Below are 12775 nucleotides of genomic sequence, written 5' to 3'. Positions count from 1 at the left end.
TTTTCATCCTGTTAAATTTTTGTTTTCCTGTCAGATGTTTGAAAGCATTGAAAAACTGTTTTTGAACTGCAAATAGGGCTGTGTGATATGTCGTTACATGTGGTGAGACGACCAGGGCCGGGTTAAGTCGACAGATTACTCTAAGCAGACTGTTTTTTTTCAGCGGCCCCCCCCTATACGCATGTTTTGATATTTGGTAAACAGACAAAATTACTTAAAGGCTGCGTGATTTTTAGCATATTTTATCATATATTTATTATATATTTATATATTTGGTATCCAAACCCAATTGGTTCATCATGTACCTTTAAGAAAAGTATAGCTAAAATAGCATATGTTGATCAATGAATAAGAAAATATACAAACATTGAAAAAAAGTTTTGTACGTTTAAAGACATTCTTTTGTATTTTAAATGTTAAACATTATTTAAAGTAGGACATTGTTTTCTCCTCTGTCTGCTCCCCTAATGGCAGTAAGGCCATGGGCATGCCTACGCCTAGATCCTGCCCAGGAGACATCAGAAAAAACGTTATCCATATAAACTATTCCCAAACAAATCACACATGTAATATTTTTCATCATTTGGGCAACGCTTTGTGTTCTTCCACATGGATACAGGCAGGAAATGTGCATGAAGGCAACACAAAAAAACATAGAAGAGGGAGAACGGGACACAGAACGGCAAAATTCTGACCAGCCAAGACAAAAAAGGAGCTTGTACCTAAAAATGGTGGCTTCTTCTGTTGCAAGGTTTGGGTAGCAAAGTCTGACATCAACCTGAAATCATACTTCGCAAATAATGCCACCATTCACAATTCAAACAGTTCTGTTGTTAAAGAGTATTGTGTTTGTTTGTTTGTTTGTTATTTTGTTTAAAACTATAGTTGTATGTTTTCTCTATTTACCTTTTGATACCTTTTCATTGAAGGTTCTTAATAAAAAGACAAAAATAATCAAATATGAGTAAAAACCTTTTATTTGTCAAGTATATAATTCAGAATGTAGTAAGAAATGGTGTGTGGTCATTTTATATGCACAATGTATTCATTTAATTTACATAATATGTGGTATATTGTAAAATGAATTACCTATATCAGGATCTGGGTTTTTTACTCTTGTCACACAGCCCTAATTGCAGATTTTAAACACCAAATTAATTCATAACTTATAATTCAATCTCAAAATATAGCAATTAAAAACTCAATTAAAATCAGCCATTTGAAAAAAATGAATATTAAAAAATGCCTTACTGTTCCTGTGGCACAATCCAGCCTCCGCAGTCGTCTGCTAACAAAAAAAACTTACGGCACTAGAACACTTCAGTCCAGCTGTTGAATATCAATACGACTGTGACAGACAGTTTGTAATGAGTCATCTGTTGCACCACATAATCCCAAAATAGGGTAAACAGCTGCTTGACTGGAAGGCAACACCATGACAGAAAATCAATGAGAATGCTGTTACTTTCTCATAATGCCTAACTGCATCTAGCACAGAGAAATGGCTGCTTTTGCGTCATTTGGAAACCCTTATAAAATCACTCTATAATACACATCGACATGCCAACGGTTTCTTTATTTGGTATGAAGCAACTGTGCATTTTTTTTTTTTGGGTCAATAAAATTCCCTCTTTACAGGCAACAGGTTCACCTCCAGAGGATCCCAATGCTTTTTCTTGACCCTCAAAGGAAGCTGACCTAAAGTTTCAAGAGTTTTTTTTTTTCTTTGCAATAACCCTGAATCGACCCCCAACTTTGGGGCTGTGACATCTGGCGCCCGGCCAGAGTGCTGCTCGAAGCGCTCGACACTTCGGAGGGGAGCAGGTGGAAACGAGGATTAGCTCAGGGGCAAAGAAAGCCTCAGGCAACGGCAGGGAAGAAAATAGATGTGTATAAAACTGTGTTTATCTGAGAGGGGGAGAGTTCGAGCAGTCTCCAAAGTGGGTCTGATGTCCGGCAGAGTCTTTGATTTTGTGTTCAAGCTGTGGCCAGAGTCAGATGACATGGACAAGACTCGGGTTGTGGCTTTTTTGTGACAAGGAAAAGCTTTGAGATGTCTGACAGTCATTCTTTAGAGCGTATCTATATGTAACTAATCCAGTCCTGCCTTCCTTTATGTTTACTGCAAATAATGAAACACTACTTCTCAGTAATGAGCTGAGATTTTGAGACAAGCTCTGTCGAAATCAAACAGCGACTCAGATGCTGGATCTTACTAATCCTTTGTTCACTCCCTCTCTCTCTTTATTCTCACAAAAGAAACAAATTATGCATTTTGTCACAATTGAATTGGCGCTCGCTTTCATTTTATGCCACTGAATAAACATTCAGGAAGTGAAAGTGCCTGCTTTGCAGAGCTCGCAACCCGACGTACGTGATCGGAGTGAAAGAATATGAGTGAGCCTGACTGTCCCCCAAGGTCATGACGAGACTCGGAGGTCGTGCGATTCTGTGCGGTCCACCCGAGCACGTAAGAAAACCCCAAATGATTTGTCAGAAAGAAAACATTTTCAAACTTGTTATCAGGAGAGAAAAAGGAAAAAAGATCCGAGTTTTAGCCGGATCTGTCTTCGACAGTAACAGCAGATGTTAAGTATTTACTCGAAGGCTGATCACTGCAATAATTACAGACTCATAACAAGCTCTATTTACATTGTACAGAAGGCAAGAGAGCCCATAGAGAGACTAAACTGAGCGGTGACCCCCAGCTGGAGTGAGTTCACCTCAACTGTACATCATCCTGACCATCAGTCCCCAACTCACCTACCCCTGGGGTGGGGCCATCAATTCCTGGGACCGGGCCCCTTCATCATCCATCACAGACAGGGTGAGGAGAAGGTGTGTCTGTTTGTATGTGTGTGTGCTAATGTGAGTGTGTGTGAAAGCACATGGGAGTGTACACATCGGTAAATCACATGTGATAACTACACTTCCATAAATTAAGGCATCAACATGGGCCCCGAGCAGTCGCTGACGGCTCATCAGTTCCAATCATTTAGCGGAGTGTGTGTTCGGCGTGTGTTCCTGTGTGTGTGTGCTGGCTGTACTCTGGTGTACAACATGTGTATGTGCATGAAAAATGTCTTTCGGTGGCTACAACCTGCAGCAGATCATCCTCTGTGTGTGTGTGTGTGTGTGTGTGAGTGTGAGTGTGTGAGAGAGAGAGTGTAAGGGCGATTAAAACGTCATAAATTTACTTCATACCAATACAGAAAGACAAAAAACATTTAGGTACGTCGACAAATGGCGTCATGACCGTGAAATGGTGAATGGTCACCTGTTCTGATAGACACATCATATCCATATGTACACCAACTATACAGTAAGAGCCTCTACTACACTTACACAAGAAGTACTTGACACATATTTACAGACATTGAACACGGAGCGAGGAGTAAAAGACTGATCCGACATTGACTGACAACGAGAATGAGGCAGGAAAAAAACGAAAATGAGGAGAAGGCAGAGGAGAGAGACAGAGGAGCAACAAACGACCGGCTACAGGAGAGCTTCAGCTACGAGGAGGAAAAAATAACCAAAAACAAAATAAACAAAAACAACAACAAGGTACGAAATTAAGCTTAAAAAACCCAAGAAAGCCACACAGAAGGAGGGGATGAGAGAAGAGAGAAGAAGAAGAAGAAGAAGAAGAAGTCAGCAAGGGAGAGGGTCGTCGGCTGTCAGACAGGTGTTGAAGCCCCCCGCCCCTGTATCATCCCTCCCTCCCGCTCTGTACCCACCCCCCTTCCCTCCCTCCCCCCTCCCTGGCCGAGAAGGGGGAGTCGAAAACATGGGCGCGAGATGGGGTGGAGACGAGAAGAAAAAACACAGCAACACACGGATGGAGGCTGAGCTACTGACCTAGCCTGCAGCCCTTATGGGACACCTGTGGAGGTTTCGAGGGTGCATCTTACGAAGGGGGTGGGGAGGGGGGGGGGAATAGAAGGAAAAACAACAAGTCTTTTTAAACAGGCAGAATTCATAAATCCTCCAGCGTATCGGCTGTTTATATGCAAATATATGGCATGAAATATAAGGATCATCAATTAGAGGAAATGCAGCATCTGTCTGTCTGTCTGTCTGTCTGTTGGAAGGAGTTACCTACCTGCCCAACTGGAGCCCTGGCTGACTTGTTGTCTGTCTGTCTGTCTGTCTGCTTGTGTTCCTATTGAGGCTTTTTTTTTTTTTTCTTTCCAGATTGTTTGTGTGTCTGATGAGGCTGCGCGTCAACGGGGATTTAGTCTGGCTGGCTGTCTGTCTCTCTCCATTGTCCTCCCTTTCTGCCTTAAAAAATTCATGTCTGTCTGTCCTGCCTCGTCCCTCATCAGCCTGCCTGAGAGGACCTGACTTTGTCGTCCATCACACGACAGATCTATCTGGATTCAGGGGATGGGAAGAGGTGACTTGCACCCCTTTGGCTTGTTGTCTGTGCACAGACGTGGACAGACCCCAGGGAGGATATATCATGGAGTGTGGTAGGCATGGAGCCTGTGTCTATCAATACAGCCAGAGTAGCTCTTAATCACCCAAAGCTATACCTCCCTTCACTGCAGTAAAGCTCCCCTCTCTGCAATAAACATTTACCATTAAAACATTTAATCTCAAAAGAGCCTTGGTGCACTGCGGTGCAACTTATCTCCCCTCTGTACCCCAATCTGCAGTAATATTGAATTAGGCGATTCAAAGCTGCCCCCCTTTTTTTCTTTTTTTTTTGTGAGTGTATTCAAGTTGTGTGTGTGTGTGTGTGTGTGTTTGGAGGAAGAGGAGGAGGAGGAGGAGGAGGAGGAGGAGGGGAGGTGAAAAATTAAGTGTGCAAATAAATGTTGTGTATGAGACAAAAACCCTACTCAGGCTTCTAGTAGGATGCGAGTTATGTCAGAGGGTTATTGATTATTCTGATCAGAGAGCTGTATCACAATAACTATAAAAGGTGGTGGTGGGGGGGTGGGGGGGTAACGTCACAGCATATAGATCATTTCCCCATACATCCAGGTCTGCTCTTGTGGGGGGAGGAGGAGGAGGGTTTGTGTCGTGCGGTGGATCGACAGACAACAAGAGGGATCTAATGGAACAGGTGGATCTTTTTTCTGTAACGCACCGCGGAGAAAATCTACCTTCTCCTCCGGTTCAGATTGGAGCCCTTGACTGCAGTATAATGTCTCTGCTGCTCCAAAGAGGGGCGGGGTGGGGGTGGTGGTGGTGGTGTTGGGGTGGGGGAGTTAGGGGGAAAACCACCGCTTCCATACGCACACATAACACACATCAGTGAAGAAAGAAAAAAAAAAAAATCTACAGCACTGACCTGGTCGCCGCCGAACGGGTCTTTTCTTGCCGCTGCAGAAGCGGACTTTGCTGAAGACCCCCAAGAAATGCCTCTCGCACAGAGAGCGGGGGTCTTTGCTGGGGCTGGGGCGACGTTTCGAAGTCGAGACCCGGTCGCTGTTGGACTCCCTCGCCTGGCGTTTCTGCCGGATCAGGGAGCTGGCGATCGCGGCCATCTCCCCGAACCGAGTCTGTATAAAAAAACCGAGAGTCTAGTTCGGCAGAGGTCGGATGTTGGTGCAGCTTTTCTTGGCGCAAAAAAAAAAAAAAGAAGAAGAAGAAGGAAAAAAAACCCGAGAGAGTTGATTGTGTGTTTCGTGGTCCACACACACTAACACACACACGCACACACACACACGCACGCACGCACGCGCGGATGTCTTCAACCAAATGTCATCCTGATCAGAAAAAAATCCTCCGGGGTCCCGGGTATCACTGCGCGTCAGGCAGCATCCTCTGTAAGGCGCACGGACGGACGGACGGACGGTGGCGTGTAAATCAGCCGCTGCGAGTTTGTGATGGCACCCGCGGGGGGGTTGGGGGGGGGCTTCAAATCAACAGCAGCCGATCTTGATAGAAAACAATAAATCTACGGGCTAGGGCCACAGGGGCCGACATATCAGCCGCGGATACATGCAACAGTCTTGATGAGTTGATGCAGCTGCGTGTCATGGGAGAGCGTTCAGGTATTCCAGGGTGAACGGCGGCGCGTCTGACGAGCACGACTTCGTAATCCTCATCTGCACGCCGGCCTCTCCTTCTCCTCTGGCTGCCTTTTTTTTTGGAGTAAATCGCGTCAACCTGAATCCAGGGATGGAGAGAGGAACTTATTTACTCCATGCACATCGATGAATGAGACCGTCCGCTGGCTGCTGCTGCTTCTGCTGCTGATGCTGCTGCTGCTGCTCCAGGAGGCTGCGTGTGCGTGCGTGTGTGCATGCGTGTACGCGTGTGTGTGTGTGTGTGCAGGAGTCTCTCCGGTTCTGACGATGGCACCTCAAGAGAGAGAGAGAGGAAAAAAGAGAGGCTACTCTGCAAGGATGCTGCAGAGATAATTTTCAGGCTGCAGGACGGGAATCTCGTCTGGGAAAAAGCAACAATTAGTTGGAGGTGGACGCGCGCCGGAGTGCTTTCTGTTGTAGCGCACAAATAATAAAGTAGCCCGAGCGTCGTCTCCAAGCGCGGTCCTGTCGGTGCGTTACATCGCCGACAGCGAGAGTGGGACGGTCTCGGTCCATAGCCTCCCCCCTCTCTCTCTCTCTCTCTCTCTCTCTCTCTCTCTCTCTCTCTCTCTCTCTCTCTCTCTCTCTCACCCCCCTCGCTCCCTCTTCAACTCTTTTAACGCAATCATACGTGATTGAGGTTCGTATTAGTAATCCTCAGAGCGGCTGTGTGTAGGGAAAGACGGACGATCTCCAGGAGGAAAAAGGTGTGAAGGGAACAGGGGGGTAAATGCTGGCTGGATGTTTATGCGGGGGGGGGGGGGGGGGGGGGGGGGGTTGTCTAGTCCCTTGGGCCAATGTGTCTATCTAAAGAGGTGTGGTGATCTCACTGTTGCAAAGTCTGGGACAGTCAACTCTCCCAGTGTGCATGAAAAAGATACATCTTAATCAGCTTTGGCTGATACTGTACAGCATCCTCATCCTCTTCATAGCTTATACTTAAGGGACATAAGCACCCATTTTATTTAAACACCCCCCTCGTCTCCACACGTGCCATAAAGAACATATTAACTCTGGCTAAAGGGATTACCTGCAACAGGTTCCTGCACGACCAAAACACCCAATGGTACAATGAAGACCCAGGCGGGCACACAACACGGATAAATGCGATTTTGGGCTTATGGAAATGAAATGGACGACCCCATGACACACCAAAACATTACAAATAACGTCCTCAACAGCAGCACAATGGTCCTCATAACAAGCCATGGGAAATACTGTAACACCAAAGCATAGAAAACTGCCCTTTAACACTCTTTGCAGGAGAGAGAGCGGACTGTGGTCTGCGTGTATCACATCTGGGGACAGATGCAAACCATGTGAGTGCAATGCAGCTGCAGAAACCAAAGAAATTTGGGGAAAAGGGGCCATTAGTGGCCACTCATATTGGCACATTTTGCAATGACAACTATAAACCTCCCATAAAGGCACCATACTGTGCACCTCTGTTGCCTCAGACTGCTTTATCACTGGCCTTATAATGTGGGTTTAGATGCTATGCATTTTAATTGTTCTGGTTTTTATATTTTAAAATGTTTTACTGATGTAAATAATGGAAAAGGTTTGCTTGCGTACATTTTTCATTGGTGTCAGATTATTTATCAGGCTGGAGGGGCCCCCCGGAGAATTTTTGACTCAAGAACCGCCCCTGGCTTTCATGTTAAATACTCCTCTTTTGATTGGAAATCAGGGAATGACTGTAACGTACTGTGAAGAATAAGTTATCAGAACAAAGCAAAGCAAAGTCCCTGAATATGTCTTGCAGAACGTGTGTCTACCAGCATGTGCCTGTGCATGTTTTCATGTTTTCTAGTGCATGGACTGGGGAGCACACACACACACACACACACACACACACTGTGCGGAGGAACACGTGAGTCTTCGGCAGCACAGCAAAACCTCTCTCTTCCCCGTGATGAAACAGCATGAAACATTTAAAGGCTTTTTCCAGGACTTGGTTTGACATTCCCTCTCCAAACACAGCCCGGAGACAGACGGTGAGAGAGAGGGGGAGAGATTTTTTTTCTTTTCTTTTGACTACCACTGTCTGTCCCCCCGTCTTACGTAAGGTTCAGATATAATGGATGGAAGTGTTGAATGTGAAGCACTGGTACCCCAGTTAGCCCCATTGTGTGTTTCTAACTATGTGTGAGAGAGAGAGAGAAAGAGAGGAACAGAGAAAGAGATGGACGGGGAGCTACAATGCTTTCCCACAGACAGACAGACAGACAGACAGACAGACAGAGCCAAATAAAAGTTAGAAACTGAAGGTTGGCATCTGAATCAAAACCCTTAATCCAGCTTTGTATTCTTATTGAGCTGCCAGTGAGCTGCACAAATGAATATGTCACCGCAGCATAAAGAAATATCAATAACAACTTCAATACAACATTCATCATTCCAGCAGGATATGCAGCAGTGTGATATACATTTCTTGGAAGAAAAAAAAAAAAACCATCAGCCAGTGGTTCGTGAGCTTTCTCAGAAATGGGCGGGCCTTTGCGGTGTAGACACGTAGCACATATATCTTTGTCAGGAAAAGATAAAGTATTCCCTAATGAGGATCTGCTAGGCGTCCTCCCTCTACCGGAGACAATTGATGTTCACTTCATTTCCAGCTGAGATAACGTCCACGAGCGATAAAACACAGCTGCTGTGAAATGCACTGCGGGCAATACATTTCAATCGTGAGAATTCTCAATTAGAAATGATTTGACTCTGTACAAAAGTAGAAACAGGCTGATGTCAGCGTTTAAGATGTGTCTGGTCCTCAGTGTGAGTCATGTGTCAGACTGTTGTGTGAAAATGAAGCATTTCTCATGTGTATTTTTATCAGTCAGTGCCAGTTCTTGGATTTTATAACTTAAAGTATGAACCACATCAACTGAAGTATGTCTGAAAAGCAGAGGGAAATAAACCAAATCCTCAGCATCCCTGTGGCCTCCTTCAGGTGCCACCACTTACAGGAATAACTCAGAGTCAAGAGCCATTTCTTTGTACCTGCTGCCCTCTTGTGGAAAAAGAGCAAACCACAGGTGTTCACACACAGAAAGAGACTAGTGGCTGTTTCCATTCCCTGAACTTCATCCCTCTAATGTGTCCTTGAGCTACCTCACAGATTTGTTGACTCACAATAGCTGGAACTAGTTGTCATGGTGTTATCATAGTCTGATAAACCATCCCGCCAAATCTGCAGGAGGCAGAGAGGAGAGACGTGTGAGGATGAGTGCGATGCTGTGGCTCACAATGCTCGTTAACACATGGACACTACCAGCACAAATCACAGCTTATTGTCTGATTATAGTCGGAGTGATGCTGCACAAAGCCCGAGTTGTATGGATGAAGAAAAACAAAGGGAAGCAAAGTTTCAGCAACCAATCTTTCTGTTGTTCTTGAGGGAAAAAAAGCCACAAAACCAGACAAAACACAAGCAGATAGATGACAACCAACTGCTAATTAAGACGACTAACACTAATTAAGTCAGTCATTAAAACAAATCACGCCTGACGAGAATGCAAATGCCACCCATCAGTCTACAAACACATCAGGATTGACTGACCAAACAAAAAAAAGCTTTCCCCAAAGTAAAACCAGATGTTATGTAGGTTAGACGCTTTAACTCCAGAAAAGCCAGGTGCAAACTTGATGCCCCGGAGGACCCGCAGGTGCAAACATTTAAGCCTACTCAGAAAGATCTTTTACAGAAAATCCCTGGGTGGTGATTTTGGCATCCTGCCGTGATCCTGTAGAGCAAAACACTCTCTGCTCTGCCTGCTTTACATGATCTTGTGCGGGCCAACGTCCCCCCAGAGCGGTGAAACAATGCAGGCAGATTACCAGCTGAGGTTTTGGCCCCTTTTAACCAGAAAGTGAAGCGTGTGTGACCCCTCTTTGATTCACACACTGAATCAATGTTCAAGATGAGTTCAAGTGTGTCTGCTTAAAATCCAAAAAAGCATTATCATCATGAAGTTATAGTTTTGATGAGCAGTGGAACTCCTTTTTTAGGAGTTCTTGCAGAAGAGGATTAAACTTGTAAATGAGCTCACAAGTTGTAAAATATGCAACAAAACTTCAAACGAAACTCTCCCCAAACAGCTGTGCATCAAACACTGTGCGTGCATGTGTGTCAACACCTGTGAGCTGACTCAAAAAGGTTCTGATTGAGGTCAAAAGGTTTCCTCTAACAGTGAACAGAGATGCAGGATTAGGACCGGTGGCGCTTTATATCCGAGTGCTACAGATCCCAGTGTGCGTGCTGCTTTTGGTCCAACCACCTCAGAGGAATCAACTGTGCTTAATGGAGTTTCTAATTGTCTGCCCTGAATTTGAGAGCCGGCTCTGTAGCTCAAACTATACCGGAGATCCTGCAAGTGACGGGGAGGAGACGTATGGGGGGAGGAAAGGTGTTGCATTTGTCTCCCCCAGTAACAAAAAAAGCAAAACAAAAACAGCGTTTTGTCTCGCTCTGGAAACACTGAAGGATGTTTTTTTAATGACTTTGACTTGAGGTATGTTAGGAGTGAAACAACAGCAGCAATGCAGTGGATTGCTGAGACATGACTAGAGGACATGGCAGGCTTCTTAGGCTGGATGCCAAAGACTGTTGAGTGCTGGTTGTTGTGCGAGCGTGTCATTGTGACTTCACGGCGGTAGATGCAGCATGATTTACAGTGGCCACAAAGTAGAGCCTGATCCTGTGCCTGGTTTTGCTTTAAAGGTGCATTATGTAGAGAGAGAGAAATCTTTTAAGCCTAAACAAACCAAATAAACAAACTCTCTTTGTTTTCATGACTGAATAAACAAACTGACCTTAAAGGACAGTTTCATACTGTTTTACTTTGTTTATATGTGGCGGACCCTGCCACCTTTCTGGCTTCAAACAGTGGTCTGGGGACGTTTTTTTCCTCTGAGAATGGCTCACTTATTCAGTTATGGAAAAAAACAAATACTTCTGAGTTTGTATTATTACCTCCAAAACTACACAGTGCCTCTTTAAAGTAGCTGAAGCTGCAGTGGAGTTTGGGGGACTTCCTGGGGTCTTTGACAGGCCAACAAAATAAGGACTTCTCACATGATATCCAATTGCAATCACCAGAGTAGAGACACTTGTGTGATCAGTGTGTGGTGTCCTGGTTCGACGTTCATCTGCTCAGAACATGAAAAGTTGCCCTGCTCCCCCCCCCCCCTCCCGTCTGCTATGGCGCTGTCCGCGGTGCTGAGCCGCGGTGCTGCTTTGTTTGGGGCCCTGAAACAACGCTGCCTCTCCAGGCCCCTGAAGTTTAATGACTTGATCCCTGCATTGTCCGGGTTTTTCTTTTTTTTTTTTCTTGGCCCGCTTCGGATGCAGCACTGCTGGAACGCGCTCGTCTGCAAAATGCAGCTGGTTCTGGGGCTGAAGTAACCGGAGCCCCCATCCTTGGCTGGATGCTGACTGCCAGCAGCAGGCAGCAGGCAGCAGGCGGCGGCGGTACCCGCTGCACACACAACTCGGGACAGATGCACACAAGGAGAGGCTCTCTCCACTGCAGACTCGGAAGATGTTACTCACACACTCGAGTGGCCAATGAAACCAACTCACCCTCCCCCCTCTCTGTGTCTCTCTCTTATATCTCCCCCCCTTTTTTTTTTTTTTTTGCCTCCCCCCACCACCACCACCACCACCTCCATCACTCAAGAGAGAAAGCATGCAAAGCCAAAGGTAGCCATAGAGCTATGGTGCTATGTTTTTAGTCTCTCACCGTTGGTGATAGTGGTCGACTTCGATCGTTGTCCACAGAAACACTGCAGCATATGCGCTCCTTTCTGAAGGAATGGCCTCAGAATCCTCATTGATTTGGGTTGATGGGAGCCTTCCTCAATCCAAACAATCGGACAACGCTATCACAACACAGCAGGGTCAGGCAGCATAGCGTAGCCCAGCCAGCCAGCCTCTCTCTCTCTCTACAGGCTCGCAAGCAGCCCTCAAAACGCCGGAAGGGCACAGTCTGCAGGACAAATTACGCTAAAACGAGGCATCTTGAGTGATTCCCCCCTCTCTATCTCTCTCTCTCTCTCTCTCCCTCTCTCTCTCTCTCTCTCTCCCTCTCTCTCTCTTCCTCTAGCCCTATCTCTCTCTGTCTATCCTCCTTTCTCGTCCACCGACGGTCATTCGCGTTCACGGCACACTCCTCTTCCGCCACGGCAGGCAACGCAAGGACGTTACAATGTGCTCTTAATTGTACATCCCCCCCATCACCACCACCACCTCCCCTCACACACACACACACACACACACACACACACACACCCTCCACCTGCCTCCGCGTCTTTACCAGCAGCGGACGTAATAGGGGGAGAGAGGGGAGGGAGGGAGGGAGAGAGCATGCACGCCAAAGTTAAACTGCAGGGGGGAGGTGTGGGGAGGGGGGGGGGGGGGGGGGGGGGGGGGAGAAGTGGCAGGCCGGCCCACTAGTGAGGTAATGCGGAGCCGACAGTTCAAAGGCGACACGGGGCTGCGCGAGCCGACCGCTGGACGCACAGATGTTGCATCAACAGCCAATAGTTGTTCCCCTCTACAGATCCATTGGGAAGACGCGGACAACGCAGAGCCTACGTCAGCTGCAGCCCACCGCTTTAAAGACAAAGGTGTTTTTTTGCTTTATATATATATATATATAAATATATATATACCTGAAAGTTTATTGGCTCAGTCACACTGCGTTATGACGGCACAGGTGGTCACCCCAGCG

The 12775-nt window shown here is 46.3% G+C and overlaps 1 protein-coding gene across 5 annotated transcripts in view; it reads right to left on the bottom strand.

Moving 5' to 3' along the window:
- Positions 1-11876, bottom strand: part of fgf12a (fibroblast growth factor 12a) — a 30364-nt gene extending 18488 nt beyond the window's left edge. The window contains exons 1-2 of one of the 5 annotated variants that reach the window (XM_073490819.1): positions 5297-5498; positions 5115-5218 (exon numbers count right to left, since the gene is read on the bottom strand). In XM_073490819.1, the coding sequence (XP_073346920.1) occupies positions 5115-5218; positions 5297-5498 (306 nt within the window). Of the gene's footprint in view, positions 1-3861; positions 3910-4333; positions 4361-5114; positions 5219-5296; positions 5499-11785 lie in introns of those variants that run through there. The other 4 variants (XM_073490820.1, XM_073490823.1, XM_073490821.1 and 1 more) reach the window with 4 other exon arrangements.
- Positions 11877-12775: the final 899 nt, after the last annotated feature.

This window comes from Pagrus major, chromosome 21 (genome assembly GCF_040436345.1).
Source record: "Pagrus major chromosome 21, Pma_NU_1.0".
In the NCBI taxonomy this organism is placed as follows: Eukaryota; Metazoa; Chordata; class Actinopteri; order Spariformes; family Sparidae; genus Pagrus; species Pagrus major.
This window is presented reverse-complemented; position numbering and strand designations above follow the sequence as displayed.